Below are 23854 nucleotides of genomic sequence, written 5' to 3' on the forward strand. Positions count from 1 at the left end.
AACAAAGATTACAGTAACTATTGGGTTTGACTGTTTTAAATAATGGCAGGTGCAGACATTGAGACTTTGCCAATAAAAAATATAAAATTGCATATTTACGCTGATGATTGGACAAGTTTCTTCTCTCAGTCACAGGATTCTAGCATAAGACAGACTAAAAATTTTGTGAATTACAGTGATCTTTTCATTTGAAAACCAGCTATTCCATTTATTCTAAAACTTTGTTTTTTCTAATAGAAGAGGTTTGTCACAAGGATGGCAGAGATCTGGGCCTCGATCCTTGCTGAAATTTTTTTTAATGCTGATTAGCCCTATAGTTTTATTTCCTTTAATATGGATGCAAAGAACAACCTGTCTGTACTAAAGATTCAAGAGTGGATTTCCTGGCACCACTATTTGATTACTAATCACTGTTACTCCCTGTTAAATCTTAATGAGATAACCATTTAAAATATCTTTTGAGACTCAGATACACAGGAACTATATCTATTGATGAACCTGCCAAGCCACAATATAAAACTTGGGCTGTTAAGTCTTCAGCATCTTTAACACAATGCACAAATAAAATCAGAACTGGTAGGAATCAACTTATGTTTGATGCAATCCCAAATTTAATTGTAGCATGCAGAGCTGTGTTCTATCCCAATTATTTAAAATTAGTTTATAAAAAGCTTCACATAGACACCAGTGTCAAAAGGAAAATAATAATTGTTCTTCTTAAGAAGATGGTTTATTGACTGTATGTTAAGAAACAAAAGTTAGTGACTACTCTTAAAAGAAGCTTAAAATTTATAGCAAACATTCTTACCTAATTAATCCCTATTCTTCTTTCATATCTCAAGTTAACCCATTACTTCCTCAAGGAAGCCTTATCTGACCTTTATAACTTGGTAAACACACACCCATAATATACTCACTACTCAATGCAATTTCCTTCATAGCACTTAACACAGTTTTAATTTTATACAAATTTGCATGATCCTTTTCAAAAAATCGTTTGGTTATTCAAATTTTCAAACACAAAAGAGCAGTAAAATGAACACTATGTATCCGCGGTTGTATGATTCTGTGACTAAGACCTGCTATTCCCATTATACAGTAAACTCTATAAAAACAGATACTATATCTGCTTTTATTTACCATTGGATCCCCGGCACAAAGCATAATGCTTGGAACATAGTGAGTACTCCAAAAAAAATTGTTGAGTAATAAATAAAAACAAAAACTGTATTAGATAGCCACTTTCATCATTTTAATAAGATGGGCTAATAGGTCCATCCAAGAGCTCAACTTATGTAGCTATATGGAGGTGCATTCTGAAAACACCTCATCTCGGCAGGCCCATCAGTTACCACGTATAGGTTTTTTTTTCTTCAATTTTTTTTTCTTATGGATGAAGAAAGAAGTTGGTAAACCTGCCCCTAAAACTTTGCAAGATGAAGTTTTCCTTTCAATATCAATCTCACAGAACATAAGTGCCAACAAGATACCTGTTTAGTACTTAAGTGGAATGGTTTTCCTGTATCTAGACACTAAGTACAATATTTTTTTCCATGGCAGTCAGTCAGTACAGGGCAACATGATCATTCACACACTGCCAAGGAGAGCTGGCATGCTCTCCTAGAACTAACAAAGGAAATAAAAATGGTAATTAGAGACAAACTGGGATTGGTAGAAGTCATTTAGAATAAGCACCATGGCAGCATGAGAAGAAAAAAATAAAAACAAAATAAATGGTATCTAAAGTAACTATGGCTGAAGACATATCAAAACTTGAGAGAACCTGAGGAGAAAAACAGCTCATCGATGAACAATATTAAAAAGTGTTCCATAGGGCTTCCCTGGTGGCGCAGTGGTTGAGAGTCCGCCTGCCGATGCAGGGGACACGGGTTCGTGCCCCGGTCCGGGAAGATCCCACATGCCGCGGAGCAGCTGGGCCCGTGAGCCATGGCCGCCGAGCCTGTGCGTCCGGAGCCTGTGCTCCGCAACGGGAGAGGCCACAGCAGTGAGAGGCCCACGTACCGCGAAAAAAAGAAGAAAAAAAGTGTTCCATAAGATCTACGTTACATTCCCAGTATAGTGCTGTTTTAGTTAACTCTTCACACTAAATGAGGTATAGAAGAAATTAGGTCATCTCCTCTGGGTAGCAACACACCACAAAGTTCTTCTTAGACGTCTTAGACGTCTTCTGTTTTCTTTTGGTTTTAAAGGCACTTATACATATTACTTTAAATTTTGAATGTTGTCTCAAATACTTTCGAAGCTTATGTGGAAAGAAAGAAATCTGCAAGGGTGAAAGCAATAAATGTTTTTACCTATTTGTGTTAAAGTCTCCTGGAGCCCAAAGTACATGACAAGAACTTTGAAGTCCATCACGGCCAGCTCTACCGATCTCCTGGTAATATGATTCCATTTCCTTAGGAGCACCGTAATGAATGACTTGGCGAATGTCAGCTTTATTAATGCCCATTCCAAAAGCTATGGTGGCTATTACACACTGAGAATAAAATAACAACATAGTTTGACAATCATTTAGCAGAACTAAAACCTTACATGTTTACCTTTTGGTAAGAATAATTAGTTCATTAACTAATTAACTAAAGTCATGGCACGAAACTGAATTTAATATAATTTCAACCAATTGCTTATAGATTAAAAGATTATCTGCCCAATTTACAGGTTAAGGAATGGTGACCATAAAATAGGATTTGTTCCCTCTCTATTAAAAGAAGCAAATAAAGTGGTTTCTCTGAATGCACATGAGTACAAGACAGAAAAGAGGCTCTTAAACTATTTATTATATTAAATGAGCCTTTGGGATAATATTATGAAGTTTCAAGACTGCATAGTATCTTAATATTTTCTAGCATTATTCTAAGGTAGAAGGAAGCTTCTCATTAAAGATGGCAGAATGAATCATGAATTTATCTCTGCATATTTAAAAGGATAAAATTGGTAGAATATCTAATATGAATGAGTATACCAAGATCGGATTTACATGACTAGGGGAAATCTTAGGGAAAAATTAGTGGTAAGCACCAAAAAAAACTACACAAATTTTTTTAAAGTATTAATAATAAGAATACAAAATATGTACAAGTAACTGTAAATATGCTACATGTCTTACAGATAAAAAGCATTTATAGAGAATACATAAATATATAATATTTGAATATATATACTGATCTAACCAAAATTATGGTATTAATATTGGAAGTGAAGGGGGTAGAAACTTCTGGATGGGGTGAGAAGGGTAGGAAGGGATGTGAAAGAGCTACACCTTCATCTTTCATAGCAGGGAAACAGAGATAATGCCTAAATCTCATAAGCAAATAAATAAATAAACTAAGTAGCAGCAGTATAAGCAAATTATTGTAAGATACAGCGGCAAACACCAAAAGACTAAGCTAAAAGAGATGAGAGTAGGAAAAAGAAGCAGGGAAAGAATGAGGGGCTGACGCTTTTCATTGTAAGCACTGGAGAACGATTTGGTTTGTTAAACTATGTGTGTGTATAACTGATAAATATTAAAGTGCCATTTTAAAAAATGTGTTAAGATGCACCAAGAGTAGAAAAAAGAGGAAGGGAGGGAGGGAGGACAAATAAAGGGAAGTATGAGAAAGATGAAAGAAAAATAAATCTAGGGATGGAAATAATATTAAAAAAAAGCTCTGAGTGAATAAAACTAGACAGTTTTGTTGTATTTAAGAGTAAATAAGCAATATAATAATTCCAACTTTTCTTTTTTAAAATGTTATTTCTTATTCAATTTTTTCCAGCTTTATTGAGATATAACTGAAATATAACATTATGTAAGTTTAAAATATATAACATGATGATTTGATGTACATATATACTGCGACATGATTACCTCAGTAAAGTTACTTAACACCTCCATCACCTCACATGATTACTGTGTGTGTATGTATCTGTGTCTGTGTGTATATGTGTATTTGTATGATGAGAACTTTTAAGATCTAATTTTCATCATATGATACTGCTTTTAGATGAGATCAACCTATTCTGCAGACATGATTTTCAAAATATCCTCATAGACGCTCAGGTGTAAATGAAGATATTTTATCCAATAATTTATTCATAACCTCATTCCAGACAGGAAAGGAATTCAGGCCATCTTGAAAAGGCAAATAAAATACAAAAGGACATAAAACTAAAAGTCAGGATTAAAAGAATGAATGGTCACAAACTCAAAATGCAAATCTACATCCAAATGTGGTTAGATTTGGTTATGAATAATAGGAAAGAAAAAAAATCTTGTCTCCCTCATATCTTTGGGAGATGTTTCTATCTAAATGAATAATTAGTAATACACCAAGATAGAAGAAACAACTGGTCAATTATTGGCTCTCGATTGTTAAGATTCAATAAGCAGCAGCTAATAAATTTTATCTGATACTTTTCAAGCTCCAGAGATAACAGAATAAACATGTAAGCATTTAAGAATTTGGATAAAATCTCTACTCCAGGCAGTTGTGATAGCTGTTCCTAACTTTGGAAAGAAGAGGAAGAAAGAGAACAGATGCCTTCAGGCAGGTATGCATTGCATCATGACAATGCACAGTGAACTGCATAGACAGAGATCTAGATACAGAGGAAACTGATGACCTATTTGACAGAAAATGCAAAGCAGAAATTAAGTTCTTCTCAATTTGAGATGACTAGTCCAGGCTTATAGCGACAGGGTGTGGAAATGATGTTGATGGTGTTGATTTAAACCTGCTCACACGGCTTGAATTTAAATCTTCCCAAATAATCTGTATGACACCCACTGAAACAGGATTCCAGTCATTTTATGAATCTCAGCCGTAACACTTTACAATAATTTCATCAATACCCTTCCTTTCTTCAGTTTTTCTCCTTCAGATCAGTCCTACTTGGTGCTCCCAGTCTAATGTTTCTATAATACTATTATCTTGCTCAAAAATATAGAGTAGTCTGTCACAGTGGTTTCCAAATTCTGTTCTGCAGAACTTTGAGGATTCTAAAATACCCCCAGGGACTGACTTGGAGATAGGGAAGCTCTTGGACCCCTTCATCTGTCACATCAACTTCAACAAGAATGATTCTACTTTAATCTGTTTTACCTATTAGATAAAATTTCATTTAAATAAAGAATTCTACAGCTAAAGTAGTCTGGAAAAACTAGAGAAACTTCACACCAATCCCAGCTTGCCTCTTTGCAAGTTTTAAGACCCTCTACAACCTGGCCAAACCACCCATTCAACTCTTTTCCTACGAGTCTCCACCATTCCTCCCTGCCTTCTTACCTATACTTTGTGCCCTTCCTACTCCATACTCCCTTCTTCTCCAACCATTGCAAACTACTCACCATTTCCTGAACCCAGTACGCTCTCTCATATCACAGTGCCTTTGCACATGCCAGTCCTTCTTCCTGGAATTCTATAACCTATTCCTTTTCCCTCATCACCTCCTGGCCTTGCATACTTGACAAACTGTTATTCACTTGTTCAGATTCTATTCGGATTGCTTCTTCCTGGGTGAACCAACCCCATTACACGACCTAACTTAACAGCCAGCATTCCCTCCTCTGTGCACCTAAACACTATTCTATGTACAGGCTGCCATTTATACTAGCCTGCAATAGTTTTCTTACATATCTATCTCCCACATTATATACTGATTCTATCAGAGTGACTGCTTTATGCTCATCAGAAAGAAGGTATTCAAATGTATATGTATGAATAAATCACTTGGCTGTACACCTGAAATGTTTTTATATACCATTTTGTTTTTCGATTTTTTTAAACGAAAAATGAATATTTTTCACGATTAGACTTAAATTATGAAATTCAATTCCAACTTTAAAGAAATTTTTTAATTAATTTTTTTATTGGAGTATAGTTGACTTACAATTTTGTGTTAGTTTCTCTGCTGTACAGCAAAGTGAGTCAGTTATACATATATGTATATCCACTCTTTTTTAGATTCTATTCCCATATAGGTCATTACAGAGTATTGAATAGAGTTCCCTGTGCTACACAGTAGGTTCTTATTAGTTATCTATTTTATATATAGTATGAAATTAACAACACTGTAAATCAACTATACTCTAATATAAAATAAAATTTAAATTAAAAAAATTTAAAACATTTTTAACTAAAAAAAAAAATTAAAAAAAAAAAAGTTGATTGTCCCTCCTGGAAAGAAAAGGAGAAGAAGAAGAAGGTATTCAATAAAGATCTTGTAAATAAATATTAGAGAAATATCTGTTTCCACTATGGGGAACAGACAGTAATGATGATCAATCTTCACACCTGAATTTCATCTCTCATGAACCTATGATGAACTTGTCTCCTTAAGTTAATACTCAGTCCTGCATGGTATGTTCCACAGGCTAACTTCAGTTTCTTAAGTTCAGCTGTAACTCGTTCTGTCATTCTTCTAGAAGGACAGTAGATGATAGCTGGACCTTCAAATTCCCAAGCAGAACTAAAGAAAAAGAAGAGCAAAAGGACAAACATATACATATAGGCTTCAGACCAGTTTGAGTTTTACCTAATTTAATTTTCCCTTTCTTTTTAAAATTTTAATATAATTTCATTTTAATTTAGTTTTTAAACTTTAATTTTCCTTTCAGTAAAAAACTAAAAGGAGAAAGCATATAAAAAACAATGACATATTTAACAAATACCTGAAACATTTTAGACACTCAAACGTGGAAATAAATTATATTAAACCCAAACACCTCTGACTTCACTTTTTTGTTCAAATTAAAACCAGAGACAAGTTTATTTATTGAAGCAGAAGTCTTGCTAAAAACCTGTAAACTAATGGAAACGCAATTACCGTCCTTTGGAATTGTAAAGCACTAGATTAACAATTAGTCTTCATTTATATAAGAAATGTAATGTTTACATAGGAGAAGGAATAAAATTTATATTATTCTTATGCCCTCTTATGATCATAAAATTGAATTTCTAAATCTGTTTACTAAAAAAGCAAGAACTTTCATGCAATAGTAAAAGATCATTTTTATAGTTCAAGGAAGTATTTACTAGTAACTTGAGACTATATGACCATAACAGAAAATAACATCTGTTATAAAGCCTGTTTTAGAAATTTGCGCTTATTTATTAAAAGTATAAATAATGATTTCCATAGAACATTTATTTAATTCCTCAACATATTCATTTATGTAAATACATTCATTTATGCTGACCTAACCAATATAAAAAGAATATACTATTTAGATTTAGGAGAAGTTATTTTATTTAATTTTTAATGTGCATAACCTGTGATACAATTTTAGGAATCTATTTCACAAACACACACATCTGCTAAAAGATACATATACACAAATATTCACAACAAAACTATAATAGTGAAAAATAATCTAAATGTTCATGATCATATACATTCATACTACAAAATGTGAAGTAAATATTTAAAAATTAAATGTATATAAAACCTTTAAGAAGGACTATGGTAAAAGCCACTGAAAACTTAGAGGGGAAAAATGAGACAGTAATTTTACTCTACGAGTCTTACTGAATAATCTACTCAAAGCAATTTTTGAGAGTGACCAAATGGACTTCCATGTCAAAAATTCATAGTAGATAACTCCATAGAGTGAAAAAAATGCAAATTATCTTTTTAATGTATAAGAATCTCATTTAAAAAACATTTTTCAAAGAAGGAAAAATTGTGCACCAAAATGTGAATACTGTATAACATCCTAAACATTAAACATAATATATAGAAAGATAGCAGCAATACTTTATATAAGAGGAGAAAATTGCAGAAAAGACTGACATACTATAGCAAACTAACAACAATAACAACAACAACTGGGAACACATATTTGCACAGTACAAAGAACAGACACCTAAAACGCTAAATGCAAAAATACCAACAGTAATAATAACTGAGGAATGGGACTGGAAAAAAAATCTACGTACTCTTCAATTTACATGCATCTGTATTGTTCAAATTGATACAAACAATATGGATCACTTTTTACATTAAAAAAAGCAGAAAATACAAAAATCTGAACTTATAGAGCAGAAAAATCAAAGCAGTAAAAATTCCTATTGATTACAGCAGTGAAATGGCTGGTAAACGGACTTCGCTCCTTGTCTTCTTTGAAGAAAGAATTCAGCAAAGAGACCAAGATTGTGAAGCAGATACAGCATTTATGAGAAGCAAAGTATATGCAGAAGAGCACATGGGCGAACTCGCACAGTTAGCTGCACCCAATAGGGGTGGCTTAGATCGCGTATATGGGGCAGTCTTCCAGGTTTTCCCTAGCCAATCATCTTGCTTGTGCCCATATTTGGCCTGACTCAGGTTCCTTCCTGGTCAGCTCGAAGGTTTCTGGGAGGTTGGCAGGACATATTATGGGGCTGGTGTCTCTTCCCTCCTTTGGCCCCTCCCCTAGAGTTGTGTTATCTGGAATTCCTTAGGGGACAACTGAGGACCTTCTCTACACATGTGATGGGCTGAGAAATCCCCTTGACCACAAGAATGAGGAAACTGTGGTCTCAGGGCCCAATGCTCCTCCTGGCATCTTATCTCAAAGTGACAGCAGAAGACTGGCTGCAGCTGCTCAGCCTGGGGCCCATCTATCGTCTACCTCAAACCCCGTCTGAGAGGTGTGGACCCCAAGGAATCTTTACTGGGAAGATGAAGGGGGATGGTCCTTCTGTAGCTTCTTCAGGCTGCCATTGGGCTCATGGACCCTACCTAACTGGTGCCGTGGAACTCTCACCCTGCCTTGTCAAGGGACCCCAGAAAGGCTTCTGCTGTTATCCCAGCAGGATCTCTTTCAGGGAGTGGCTGGAATCCCTGCATCACCATCATCTTGACATGGAATTGCTGCAAGCTGGAAGAAACAAACTTAACAAGCAGATTAAAAAGGCAGGGGCCAAAGATCAGTAAAAGGACTATTGCAACTAGAGGCCCAAACAGGGGTAAGAACAAGGTTACACTTGGTAACACTCCTCTGACTGCAGTCCAGATAGAGTCAGTGCTTGGGTATCCCTGTCCGAAGGAATGAAGCCATCTGGCATGGTCATGTATTTTCTTGATGTCCTCTTCTACTAGCTCAGTGGTGTTGATGTGGGTACATCATGTCTTACTAATAACTGCAAATACCCCTCTCTGTTCAGCCAGAACAAAGTCCAAAACCAGTCTGTTACCCACCACTACATCAGCTGAGGAACTAACAGACAACGAAAGTTTGGAAAGTGCATTCCCTGTGGACCTACTCAGAGCTGACAAGGTTATCCAAAAGTCTGCGGAGCACTGCTTCATGGTAAGCAAAGCCTTCCCAAGGGGACGCCAACCCAATAGCAGCTCCAGTCCCTGCCAAAATGAGGCCAATTGCCCTTTTGCCCCAGGGGTGGGTGATATTATGGAAGATAATACCTAGGTTCCTTTGATTACTCAGTTGGCCTAACATACACTGTCCCGTAAACAGAGCACTGTCCATACAAGGAAAGGCTACAGCTAATCCCGGGAAAGGGAAAGAGGGATTGGGGTTGTTCTGATGAGGCAATGGGTTTATGTCTAGACCACAAAGGAACAGATATCCAGAAGGGGCACATGCCTGACGCACTGTTGTAGAATTAAACCAATTCTCTAGAGAGCCTGCCCAAGAGGGGATCCCGTTACAGCTTGGGGAGGGAGGCCCACCATTATATGAGGGGGCATGAGGGGTGGGGACCCTTCCGTAGGCCTTGGGTTGGGGGGGGCCTACATTACGCTCCAGACAATTGGTGTTTTTCCTGCCCAGTAAGTACATATCCCATCTGGGCTTTGTCCTTGTTTTTTAGTCTTTGATTGTATTTGTGGTGAGGGCACCAATGGGTGAGATTTCCACCTGTATATTTGTCAGGGCAGGTGAGAACAATTAAATTGTGGAGTAACAGAAGCTTTGATCAGATTCTGAAGGTTCTCCACTGCAAGTTTTCATGCTGGTTGCATAGGGGCAGTGGCAGCAAGACAAGCTAGTCTTATTGCAATTTAAAATAAGTGTGTGGTTCTCATCAGATATATTGACGCGAGGGGTTAAGGTCTAAGCATGGAAGCTGCGCTAGGGACAGAATACGAACTTTAAGAGTAGGGTTAGAAGGACTCTCAGTAAGGTAAGGTCGTCACTGCTAGGTGTAAAGATTAGCTTGTTTTTAACCCATAGGCATCACTCTGAGGATGGAGATGACAGATCCAGCACTGGGGTAGATTTTATCCCTGAGCTATAATTCTTGAGAGATTTACTACTGCTTTGGATTCCCATTCCCCTGATGTGGATCCCCAAAAGAGGGAGAGAAAAGTTAGGGTGACTGATAACTTCATAATGGCATCAATCAGCGTTTTAATTTCGGAAGTAACCAGATAGCAAGTAGCAAAGAAACATCAAAAGAAATCATATAGTAAACGAAAGCCCACTAGCAATTATGGAGTCCCAGCCTACCATCACTTATCTTGTTTCTGTCACCCGGAGAGTCCCAAAGGAATCAATGTCAAAGCGAGAGTTTACTTATCAATGCGGTTGTCATTGGCTCAGGGATCACCTCCTAGAAGGGGTATTTGAGGGTTTTGGGTAGGTTCACAGGGATAGCTGGGATATACGTCTTCGGGTTCCTGTAACATATAAGTGGAGGCAGGTTTAATCCTGGACAGACGGACCCAACTCGTGACTCCCTGGAGTTTAACTGCTGTAGGGGTGCTCAGCAGGACTTGTTAAGGACCCTTCCACTTTGGGAGTAGCTGGGCGCCGGGGGACTCATTCTTTCAGGTCTTTAAAAGCACCCAGTCCCCAGATTTACAATGGAGTGACTGGGGCTGTTATCTGGGAGAGCTGGGTTCTGTTTCCATGTTCTTTTATGGCCATTTGGACCTGGCCCAGGTTTATAATGTATTTAAGATGGGCTTGGTTTCTGGGTCAGTTAGCATGTCCAGGGTGAGGAGTGGCCTTCCATGTGTCCTTTCAAAGGGACTCAACTTAATAGATGTTTTAGGGGCTGCCCTGACCCTTAGGAGAGCTATTGGCAGCAGGCAGAGTTTCCTGACAGAGTTTGCCCACGGTTTTCATTAGGGTATGACTGGCCTGCTCTGCCTTCCCTGAGGATGGAGGTCTCCAGGATGAATGCAGGTGGTATCTGATTCCTAAGGCCTGTGAGAGCTGTTGGGTAACCCTGGCTTTGAATGAGGATCCACTGTCACTTTGGAGGTGGCGGGGTAATCTGAACCTAGGAGTGATTTCTTTTATTGATAGAAGTGTTCTAGCCGCTTTGGTTGCCTTTTCCGTCCTACTGGGGAAGGCCTCTGCCCATCCGGTGAAAGTGTCTTTAAATACTAATAAGTATTTGAAGCCTTGGAAAGAGGGCACCTGACTGAAACCCATTTGCCAGTCCTCTCCTGGGTAAGTTCCACGTCACTGGGCTGGGCTAACAAGAGGGGGAGGGGTGCGGCTTGAGGCTGCCTCCAGATTATGGGTGGTACAGAGGGCGCAGGTTCCAGTAACCCTTCTGATTGTCCCTGGGAGCCCTTTCCTGTAAAAATCTGGAAAACCACTGCAGACATGGAGTGGCTTTCTCTCTCATTCTCTCTCCCCCACATGGAGGAATCATGTGGCCCTTTAATAATTTTCCATTGGTCAGAAAGAGGTACGAGCAATTTTTGATCTATGTGCCACCAGCCATCTATTCCCTTAGTTCCCCCTTGGTCTCGTGACCAGGTCTCTTCGGAAGTTGAGTATCTGGGTACAATGTTAGAAGGGGCAAGGGATGGGATCAATGCCATTTCTGTTGTGGGTATCAGGGCTGCTTTCTTGGCTTCCCGATCTGCCCTGTTGTTCCCTTGGGTAATTTGAGAAGTTCCATTTTCGTGTCCGCGGCAGTGAATGACTGCTACTTGTCTGGGTTTTTGAACCCCTTCTATGAGATATGTAGGCTCTCAATCCCATATTTTATAGGGGAATTTCTGGCCTTCAAAAGTCCTCTTTTGGGCTTCCCTGGTGGCGCAGTGGTTGGGAGTCCGCCTGACGATGCAGGGGACGCGGGTTCGTGCCCCAGTCTGGGAGGATCCCATGTGCCAAGAAGAGGCTAGGCCCGTGAGCCATGGCCGCTGAGCCTGCGCGTCCGTAGCCTGTGCTCCGCAATGGGAGAGGCCACAGCAGTGAGAGGCCCGCGTACCAAAAAAAAAAAAAAAAAAAAAGTCCTCTTTCCTTCCAGATAGTTATGTGGGCATGCAGAACAGGGAAGGCATATTTTGAGTCTGTGTATATATTTACAATTTTTCCTTCCCCTAGGGTTAAGGCTCGGGTTAGAGCTATCAGTCCAGCCTTCTGTGCTGAAGTGTTGGGCGGCAAAGGTTTCACTTCTGTGACACTGTGAGCGCTCATGATAGCATACCCTGCCCTCCTGACCCCGTCCTTAATAAAGCTACTGCTGTCAGTAAACCATTCTTCCTCAGGGTTTTCTATGGCTTGATCTGTTAGATTAAACCTACAGGCATAGACCTGGTCAAGGGTTTCGAGGCAGGAATATATTAGCTCTGGGCTGTCAGCAGACATCCGTGGAGCTGGGTTGAGGGTGCAGCAAGTTTTGAGGGTTACCTCTGGGGAGTCGAGGAACAAAGCCTGGTACTTAGTAAAGCAGCCTCCAGTTAGCCAGTGGTGGCCTTTGATCTCCAGGATCCCTTGTACTTGATGGGAGGTCTGGACTTCCAGTGGCTGTCCAACGGTAAGCTTGTTAGCTTCTTCCTATAGAGCAGAGGCAGCTACTACCCGAAGGCAGCCAGGCCAACTTCTAGTTGTTGAAAAAACGGCCTATAAGCTGAGGAACTTCTCCAACTTCTGTTATTAGGACCCCCAGGGCTGAACCCTGCTTTTCAGCCACATTCAAGATGAATGGCTTTTTTCAGCTGGGAAGACCCAGAGCAGGAGCTTTCGTGAGGGCCTGTTTGATACTATTAAAAGTTTTTTCCTGTTCCCCAGTCCAAAGTAATGGTTCTGTATCTGGGCCTTTAGTAGCTTCACACAGGGGCTTAGCCATTAGCCCAAATCCTGGGATCCAGACTCTGTAAAATCCTGCCATGTCTAAAAAGGTACAGAGATGTTTTTTTTGTCTTTGGAGCACTTAGGCCTAATATAGCTCGTTTTCTGTCTGGAGATAGTTGTCTACTTCCAAGGTTTATAATGTATCCCAGGTATTTAACTCCTTGCTTTGAGATGTGTGCCTTTTTCTGGGGACCTTGTAACCCCGGGTCCCAGGGAAATTAAGGACTTCAACTGTGTTCTGATCTGAGGCCTCCGTGGAGGGGCTGCATGTTAATATACCAACATCTACATACTGTAGAACAGCCCCTTCTTTTAGGTGTTATCTCCCTTAGTTCCTTTCCTAGGGCCTGGGCGAACAAGTGTGGGCGGTCCCGAAGCCCCTGAGGCAGTACTGTCCAGGTGTGTTGCATCTGGCCCAAGTGGGAGTTAGTCCACTAGAAGGCAAACAGATATTGTGATGAGGGATGAACTAGGATGCAAAAGAAGGCATCCTTGAGGTTGAGCACAGTAAACCATTTAGCATCCTCAGGGACCTGGACTAATACGTGACAAGGATTGGCCATAAGGGGTTGTACACGAACCACAGCATCATTTACTGCTCTGAGGTCATGCACTATCCTATGTTCTCCATTTGGCTTAACAACTGGCAGAATAGGGGTGTTACATGGAGACTGGCAGGGTACCAAGAGGCCATGTTTTAAGAAGTTATCTATGAGGACTTGTAACCCTTTTTTTGCTTCCAATCTTATGGGGTACTGTCTCTTGTTAGGGTAAGTGGCTTCTGGCTTAAAGCTAATTTTTACAGATTGGGTGTTTCTGGCCCTCCCAGGGACTCCTTTGTCCCAAACTGGTTCACTGGTTGGAGAATATGGCTGGGAACAGGCCCTTGCTCTTCTTGTTGATCTGCCTTAGTCAGGGTCAAGATAAGGGGCTGCTTGGGGCCTCCTAACCGTCATATGGCCCCAAGGGAGCCCAGAAGGTCTCTCTCCAGTAGTGGCATAGGACACTTAGGGACAAGCAAAAAGGCATGTGAGATCAAGCACTGTTCAAATTGCCAAGTGAGAGCCCTAGTGAAGTAATGGGTGCGAGGCTTTCCGTCGACACCACTCACTGTGCAGCTTTTAGAGGAAAGGGGTCCAGCGTGAGAATCAGGCCAGAGTATGTGGCTCTGACATCAATTTAAAAATTGATCTTCTTACCTGCCACATCAAGAACGACCCAGGGCTCCTTGATGGAGACAGACATCTCATGGGGGAGAGCTGCTAGAATCCCAGGGCCACCTCAGTTGCCCGGCACGGCCATCTCAGGAGTGGGGGCCCCTCTTCCCTGTCGGGACCAAAGGCAGTCCCATCTCCAATGACCAGTCTGCTTGCCGACTGGGCATGGCCTGGGGGGCTCCTCTGGCATTCACGGGCCCAGGGGCCGGTTGACTTGCATTTGAAGCATTCCCCCTTGTTGGTCTTACCTCCAGACTGATGGTTGAACCTTCTTGGCCCCTTTGGGTTGCCCTGAAGTTGCAAGGTAATTTCAGCTTCAGCGGTGTGTCTGACAGCAAGGGCTATCAGTTTACCTTGCTTGAGCCTTGGCCTGCCTCAACTCACGCCAAGTTCTTTCCTCCTCCTCAGTTTGATCTCGATTATTAAATACCCCAAAGGCTACCTCTAGGAGTTTGGGCATAAGGGTTTGTGGGCCTAATTGTAACTTTTGGAGTTTTCACCTAATATCAGGGGCAGACTGTGTGATAAAATGTTGTCCTAGCAGGGACTGACCCTAGGGAATGGAAGGGTCTATGTTAGTAAATTTTCTAAAACCCTCCACAAGCCGTCCCTGAAAGAAGGCTGGGTTTTCTTCTTTCTCTTGGTTCACTTCCATGACCTTATCATAGTTGACTGGTTTTCTAATGCATTTTCTCATTCCTTCTAACAGGCATTGAACCACGTGGTTCCTGGCCCTCGTTCCCGCCAGGGACTTATAATCCCAAGGGGGATCCTCATTTGGGACTGCATCCCCACCCATATCATAAATGTTGGGTTGGTCCCTGGAGAGCTGGTCAGCATGCCCCTGGGCTGCTGTCCAAATCCTTTGCTTCTTTCTCCTCATGGGTACAGCAGGTAGATAGTACTATTTGGACATCCTTCCAGGTTACATCAAAGGCCAGGGTTAGCGCCTGAAATCCTTCAATAAATCTACTAGGGTCTTCAGAAAATTGGTCCAGGCTTTGTTTGCACTGGGCTAAATCGGTTAGGAAGAAGGGCACGTGTACTCTGATTGTGCCTTCGCCATTTGCCACTTGCCCAAGAGGGCATATTCTCCCTGATCATCGGTGATAGGAAGTCCCACTACGGGTTACCCCTGTGGGACTAGCTTTTTCATCCTGGGGTACCAGTGTATATAGAGGGTATGCATAGGAAGGCGAGGTTTGGGATTGGCCAGGGGGATCCCGAGAAGCAGGGGTACTTGTAGGAGTCGGAGAGGCTCGGTTTCTCTCCTGAGAGTTTGGGGGAGTTAAATGAGGACCGTCTAGAATGTCAAGAGAATTCTCTGATTCTCCAGGCCTCTGATTACCAGAGCCGCATAGAGCAGGATTCTGGTAAAGGGACATGAAGGCCTGGACATAGGGAAACTCAGTCCATTTCCCCAACCTACGGCAATAAAGATGCAGTTGCAAGATGGTTTTATAATTTAGAGACCCATTTTGGGGCCATGTTTCTCCATCCCCCAACATATAAAGGCCAGTCAGTCTTATAGTAAAACTTAAGCTTTTTTTTTCTTAGCCCGTCTAATTTTAAAAGCTTCCAGTTCTTAAGGACACATCCCAGAGGTGTTTCTTCTGGCTTAGAAGGGGATCCTCCCATGTTGAGCAACCTGCAACCAAGGACGAAGAGGCTCACCTAGGAATGGAATCCGGTGTCCTGGAAACATTTACCAGGAGGCTTTAATTTGCAAGGTGTTCCGAGTGTCCCCTAGATCCCCATCGACCCTGAATCAGACGTCTCTGGTTGAACTTAGTTCCTTGCGCAGAGAAAAATGTTGCAGTTGCCAGGGATTCCTTGGGGAGGATATTTTGATTATATAGTCATTGTCCTATGACTATATAAGAGATTATTTTTCTTACACTGGGGTGTATCCCCCGGGAACAGGAGTCTAAAAGATTCAGAACACGGCTGCATGGACTCAAACAGCCCAAAAGGCTGGTGTGGAAGAGCACATGGGCAAACTCCCAGAGTGAGCTGCACCCAATAGGGGTGGCTTAAGTCATTTGCATGGGGGCAGTCTTCCAGGTTGTCTCTGGCCAATCATCTTGCTTTTGCCCATATCTGTCCTGACTCAGGGTCCTTCTTGGGGCATCACACGCATCTCTCAGTCTAGATGGATTCCAGTGCAAAGGTTTCTGGGAGGTTGGCAGGACATATCATGGGCTGGCATCTCCTCCCTCCTTTGGCCCCTCCCCTAGAGTTATGTCGTCCCGAATTCCTTAGGGGATGACTGAGGACTTTCTCTGCACATGTGTCAGGCTGAGAAATCCCCTTGACCACAGAATGAGGAAATTGTGGTCTCAGGGCCCAATGCTCCTCCTGCCATCTTATCTCAAAGTGTCAGCAGGAGACTGGCTGCAGCTGCTCAGCCTGGAGCCCATCTATCTCCTACCTCACTATTACAGAAGGATTCATTACTTTGCCAAGAGGTTTACTAAAGACAGTTATTTCCTCATAACAATTTCCTGAGGGGGAAAAAAAAATCTATCATCATTTAACCATTAAATTAGATAGGTGAGAGGGGCTGACCTAATTTAAATGCACCATGCATATAGAAAACAAATAGGATCAGAGTTTAGGGAACATGTTAGCTCAGTGAAGAGAAAAAATGTGAATACTGATAAACAAATGGCAGAATTAAATGAAAGGAAGAAAATGAAAATAAAAGGTAATACTTTGAAGTCTTAATTTACCCTCCATCTCAGTGCTCAGTAAGAGGTAAATTTCTATTTGCCCAAGATCTGCAGAGAGCATTCTGACTCTGAATGATTCCCTGCTACCGCAACTCTTCTTGGAGGATTGAAAATGGGTACAAAATCTTTCCAGATTTGCTTTTAGAAAAACCACTGTCACATTCAATATCAAAATCTTTGGATGGTCTTGGATGTTAGCCTAAGGGGTCTGGCCTTTAGTCCACAGGAAAGGAACACCATGACCCAGGGATGTGCTTTCAGATGATAAATCTGAAAATCAGGGAGTCCTGAGGAACAAGGATGTCTGTTAGGAGAGTATAACAGTCTGAGCTAAAAAGTAATAAAAAACCTCAGTTAGCAGAATTAACATGAAAGATAGTGAGAAGAAATTATTTACATAAGATATCATAAGAAGACAATATAATCACAATGTCAGGAAAAAAAAAAAAAGGAGAGGGTTAGGGGGAAACGCCATAGAGATTGAGAATACTATGGACTGAAAAGGACCAAACATTAGGTAAGTAAATAAGGATCTGACTGTGGATACTCTAACCTAAAATAAACAGCCTTCTTCAAGAGGAAGTTTTACCTTTAGGACAGAAAGAAAGTGAAGTATGATGTGTATTCACTTTGGAGAGATCCCTAGAGCAGGCAGAACACCCAGAGTATATTCATTACATTCTTGCTTTAATCTGAATACAGGACAGCCAAGCCAAGAGTGAACTCTACATTTAACTTCATCCTAAAGGACCCCAAGAGTTACCATAGGGTTTCCTTACCTAGGGTCAATCTTCTTTTTACCCCTTTCTGAAAAGAAAAACACTAATGATATTCTTTAAACCCTATTTTCCTACATTTGTTTTCTGTTTATATTGGTAGGACAAACATTATTTCCATCTACTCTGACTTAAAAACACATTTCATAACACGAAAGTTATAAGCTTTTCACTGAGAAAACAAATCAGAAAATAAGGCTCAGGGAAGCTTTCTTAGCATACATATAAAATGCCTCCAAGCAAAATAAATAGGAGGAGGAGCTAGTGACAGTTTCTTCATCAGTGAAATGAAAATAATATGTAGCTTACTGAGCAGTTATAAGGATCAAACTAGATCACTTATATGAAGCACCTACGATAGTCCTTGGCACATGCTATGGGCTCAAAAAGTATTTATTATTAAGATGACTTTTTAAATTCCTTAATACTCAAGTTAGTCATATAACTAGTGAACTAGACAGAATTCAGATAAAAGACTCATTTGTTTTTGTTGTTTGTCAATTATTAAGTGTATGTCCCCTTCAAGTAACAGTATGGAGTATAAAAATATTAGAAGAATTAGTTTCTACCTTCCTCAGTCACTGATTATATAACATCACACTTGACTTGAACCAAAGCTAAGCAGAATTTGAAATATGTTAAATATACATTAGAAGGAAATAACTATAAAAAATAAAAAACATTTTTTACAAAGAAGAAAATAGTTACTAAAATATATCAACCATGAAATTCTCACCTTGTCTTCTGGACAAGAAATTGCTTCAGATCCTGAAGGATGTTTCCTGTTTTTCGTCCAACTTCTAAATACAAGTTTGGTCGATCAAAACCAGTACAGGTAACGTGAGGATCCGTCAGTTTTAAGCAACGTACAATGTCTTCTCGGATTGAAGAACTTGCAGTAGCAGTCAGTGCAACAATTGGAACCTGAAATAAGTAAAAGTGATTTTTAACCAAGGGAAGAGCTCAATAATTCCCAACATCTACTGCCTCTTAGAAAGAGACTGGAAGACAATTACAGGAGGAACAGAGGAACAGGGTTAAAAATGCAACTCTAAAATTATTCTCTTTCAAAGAAGAGAAGAACACTTCTTTCATACTTGTTTCTCAGCCTTCTGAGAAATCATTCAAATAAAACACTAAATTCATAAGATTTCTAAATGCAATCTACCTTATTAAATTAAGTCCATTGATTAACTATCTACCTCTCCATTTATTATTTTTACATTTATATTAGTGCTGGTACAAATGAGGGGTATGTTATGTCTTATTTTTCATTAATCTATCATTCACAAGTTATAAACCCTTCATTCACTGAAAATCTACCTATACAAAGCCCAAGTCTTTTTTGTCTCCTATATTAAATATATTGGTCGATGGCTTTTCAGATCCATTGTAAAAGAAAAGGTCTCAGTGATCTGGATAACCTCTCACCAGTTTTAGTGGGTTAACCATGGCATAATATGTAAAAGAAAAAAGGAGAGAATGAAACATCTATTATTAACTGATTCCTTGAGCAACCGAGTCATGTTCTATTTTCAATCTAGCGAAGACTTCTTGACTGCCTTAGCAGCCAAAGCAGGAGGCACAGCAGGTACCAGGAAAAACATGAGTGTGTGATCTTTCAGAAATTCTAAAGTGGGGTAACAACACACCTCCCATGAAACTAGATTTAATATTTCTGTCACTATTATCATAGGGAGTTCTAATCAACTATGCTATTATTTCATAATCAGAAAAATTGTTCCTATATCATTAGCTGCTCGATTTCCAAGATTACAACTTTCTTAATACTCTTTTTAGCTTATTACAAATGCAGTAAATAATATCCTCATAACATAGCTCTTCAGGTACATCTACCTCACAAATCAGTTTAAGCAATTATCGTACATACATGAAAATTTAAGTGCAATTTGTAAAAAAGCAATTACAGAATTTGAAAAACAAGATACAATTTATTAAAAACTATTTTTACAATCAATATAGCTTTGCTGAATTAAAAATTATCTCAAAGCTCATGTAAAAAAAAATCAATTAAGTTTGGGAGTAATTTTTAAATGGGAAAAAATTATATCAAAATCAATGTGACCAGGTAATTGGCATTTTTGTATTCTCTATCCTTAAATTCTGTGAAATTATTTTAAAAATACCCCAAATTAACTTAATTGATTTTTGGCTTACAATCAGACTGTTCTCTGAATTTAGAGAGTGTCTGCCTAACAACTTATATATGAATATGCCAATTTATAAAGAAGTTAGTTTCTCTAATCGAGGCTTAATATATATGTATATAGCTGCTTTATAGCAAATATAAATATCTATAGCAAATATATGGCTGAGAATAAGGAAAGTTTAAACACTGAAGTTCTTAGGACATGCATATTCTCACCCTCATAACAACAAAGACTTCCATCAATGTAAGTGCGTTACTCAAAGAATTTACAAATGCACTAAAAAATGCTTGTTGTTTAACTGCATATACACATAAAGAAAGAAGTTTTCAGGATAGAGACTATAAGAAAAGAGGGCCTGGTTTGTTTCTAAGCAATATAATGTATGAGTGGATGAGCAATGCTTTTGTGAAAAGAAGGAAATAAGCACAAACCATAACACAGTTTGAACTAGTAGAAAAAAGCAGCACAGTGGTGTAAAAATCTCGTTTAGAATCAATTGTCTGAGTTCAAAGCCTGCCTTTGCCATTAACTAGATGTGAGATTTTGAGCTGTTTATTTTTTTTACACATATATATTTTTTTGGCCACACCGCACGGCTTGCAGGATCTTAGTTCCCTGACCAGGAATCGAACCCGTGCCCCCTTCGGTGGAAGCGCAGAGTCCTAACCAGTGGACTGCCAGGGAAGTCCCTTGAGCTGTTTATTTCACTCTCTGAACTTTGGTATCCTCATCTATAAGATGGCTGTAATAACAGCAGCAACCTCATAAAGTCACTGTGAAGACCAAATGGGATAAAAGGTCTAGTGCGCTGAACACAAAGGTCTAGTGTCTAGTAAGCACTCAAGATGTGTCAGCTATCACTGATATTACTGCAACAACTGAAAAGAATTCTACAAAAGAACTGCAGAGACATGGCCACTACTCCCAGACTTGCCACTGACTTTGGAAAGGGCTAACTTCTCTTGGCCTCAGTTTTTTCATCAAAATATGAGATGGAGAGGGCTACAGGATGTTAACCTCTCTTCTAACTTAAAAATTCTCACTTTGCCACTAGAAACTCCTTATTCTATTGACCTACTAACAGGAAAAATCAATATAAATTCCCTCCTTTGCCAACGTTCTAGAAAGTCACAGTTAAGAATGTTGCTTCCACAACTTAGAAAAATAGAATAAAGTAATGGAATGTATTAAACTTAATGGAACAATATTTACTTTCACTTCAGAAATGAACAGAATATTCTCCCTTAGAATCTTTGGTGCTTAAAAGTTATAAACTACAGGGCTTCCCTGGTGGCACAGTGGTTGAGAGTCCGTCTGCCGATGCGGGGGATGCGGGTTCGTGCCCCGGTCCAGGAGGATCCCACGTGCCGCGGAGCGGCTGGGCCCATGAGCCATGGCCGCTGGGCCTGCGCGTCCAGAGCCTGTGCTCCACAGCGGGAGAGGCCACAGCGGTGAGAGGCCCGCGTACAGCAAAAAAAAAAAGTTATAAACTACAGTGAAGTGTAAAAATAACACACAGGCTGGTTAGGAGAAAGGTGTCCATACAGCCTGGTTTGCTGGGATACTCTCAGTTTATCCTGTCATCACAGCATAGTTATTAATAGCTTGCACCTTTTAATTTTCAAAAGCAAACTGGTGTGGGTGATAAATTACCCTGTCACTCAGTTATATCAAGTTCTTAACTCATGAAACTTGTTCTTTCAGTTGGCAAATCTTGGTTTCTTTGGTAATAAGTACCAAGTTTTGTTAAAACAAGCAACAAAATGTAAATTAATCTTGTGACTATAAATTTAGGAATGCCTTAGACATATACTTCAATGGTGTCACATCTACGAATTCCAAGAACTATATCTGCTTCTAATATAGTTAGAAGTTAATCTATGTACTCTAATCTATGTATAGTTAATCTATGTACTCTATAATATCATGCTTCATTCATTCATTCACTAACTCCAGATAGTTCCTGAGTGTCTACTATGTGCTGATCTTTGTGAAAGGGCTGGGGAGAAAGTAATGGGAAGATCCAACATGACTCACGTTTCTCACAGTTCCTCTTATTTGAATTTCAGAATTTTGAGGCTGATGTAAAGCTTTCTACCTGGCTGCTCTTTCTTGGGACTCATTTTGTCAGATTCTCTCCAAATGGGAATCTTTATGCACAATGAGTTAATGATTTTTTGCTATTTTTGAACTTACTGAAATAATATGGTGTGAAGCACTGTGGGTTTATGCCAGTTGTCCCAGGGTGATTGTGATTAGAAGAAAAAAAGCACGGAGAACAGTGAGGAAAATGAGAGTCCTACAACCACCAGGTGGCATTTCTCATCACTTAGCTAATAAAGAGAATTCATGAAAACACTAGGGGAAAAAGGTTTTCTCAGCCGTTGCTTGACGAACAACCTGTGCTACAGTGAATCATCCCAAGAAATGAAAAGAATCGAATGGAGTCCACAGCCTGACATAATAAAAGACTTAATTCAACACTGAAAAGTGTTTCAGAACTGCATAAAACATTTAAAACTCCTCTAACACAATCCTTCTAGAATCAAACGCCCAGGAAAGGATTCAAGAAAGCAATCTTCCTAGTTTCTAAAAGCTTACTTTAAACCGTTCTAAATTAATAGAAAGCAGTCCTCAAGGAACCTGAGCCTAGTGACTTTCGCCATGCAAATATCTTCTTTCTCTATACAGGTACTATTAATCTTTCTATATTATTCATACTGCTCCATACACCATTTATTGTTTGGTACTATTGCTTCTACTTTTATAGGTAAATATGAATCTAAACTCCTTTACTGGACTATGTGCTACTTTAGGGCAGAAACTATTTTAAACTTCTTTTGAGTCATTTGCTTTAGAAACCAGCATAGTGTCCTACTGTGGAGCACTGCCCGGCCCTACCACTCACTGCCTGTGTGGGAAAGTTACTTCTTACATTCTCAGCTTTCTCATCGAAATTCATTTATTCATTTTCCCCATTACTTATGGAACACTCACTATGTGCCAGGTACTGTTGTAGATTTTATAAACCAAATCAGCAAAGAATATTCTTGTGGGGACCCACAGGCAATAGACAAAGTGTATTCTTAATACGTTAAGTTAAACAGAGATAAGTGCTATTTTAAAAACAGGAAAGGAATATGAGGAAAGCTGAGAGCTGGGGGAGAGAGGTTAATTTGAAATTTTGAATATGGTGGCCCAGGAGGCCTAAAAAAAAAGCTAATATTTCAGCAGACTTGAGAAAAGTGAGGGATACACCATGTGAACTACCCAGGGGAAAATTATTCAGGGAGAGCGAAGAGTGGAAACAAAGCCCTAAAGTAGGAGCACGGTTGGCACCTTTGAAGAATATCAATGAAAACAAACAGTACAGCTAGAAGCCAGTGAATGAGGAGACAAGTAGCAGAGGATGAGGTCAAAGAGAAAATAAAGGCCAGATCATTTAAGGTATGTAGTGTCTGTCTTTATTTAGAGTGAAATGGTCTGCAACCGGAGGGTTCTGAGCAGGAGACATGATCTGTCTGACTTAACATTTTTGAAATATCACTCTGGATGCTGTATTGAAATAGACTAAGGAGGGTAAGAGTGAAAACAGACCAACCAGGAGACTGCTGTAATAGCCAGGTGAAAGGAGACGGTGGCTTGTACCAGGGTGGTAGCAGAGATCAAGAGAGAAGTGATCAGATTCTGTACATATTCTGAAGACCTCATGAGATTTCTTTACTGTTTAAATGTGGGGTAGACTGTAAGAGAAAAAGAAGGGTGGAAGAAAATTCCAAAAATCTTGGCCTGAGCACCAGAAGGATGCAGCTGCTACTAAATGAGATGGGGGAGATTGAGGGAAGAGCTGTTCTGGGGTGGAGAGAATATCAGGAAGTTAAGAATAGGTTACGTTCCAGATGCCTGTCAGGCATCG

The 23854-nt window shown here is 39.8% G+C and overlaps 1 protein-coding gene across 8 annotated transcripts in view; it reads right to left on the minus strand.

Moving 5' to 3' along the window:
- The window catches only part of WRN (WRN RecQ like helicase), a 137761-nt gene that overhangs the window by 39050 nt on the left and 74857 nt on the right, over nucleotides 1-23854 (minus strand). For all 8 annotated transcript variants that reach the window (XM_067721801.1, XM_067721800.1, XM_067721803.1 and 5 more), the window contains 3 exons: nucleotides 18504-18691; nucleotides 6297-6471; nucleotides 2316-2497 (listed from right to left, as the gene is read on the minus strand). In XM_067721801.1, the coding sequence (XP_067577902.1) occupies nucleotides 2316-2497; nucleotides 6297-6471; nucleotides 18504-18691 (545 nt within the window). The remainder of the gene's footprint in view (nucleotides 1-2315; nucleotides 2498-6296; nucleotides 6472-18503; nucleotides 18692-23854) is intronic.

This window comes from Pseudorca crassidens, chromosome 21, assembly GCF_039906515.1.
Source record: "Pseudorca crassidens isolate mPseCra1 chromosome 21, mPseCra1.hap1, whole genome shotgun sequence".
NCBI lineage: Eukaryota > Metazoa > Chordata > Mammalia > Artiodactyla > Delphinidae > Pseudorca > Pseudorca crassidens.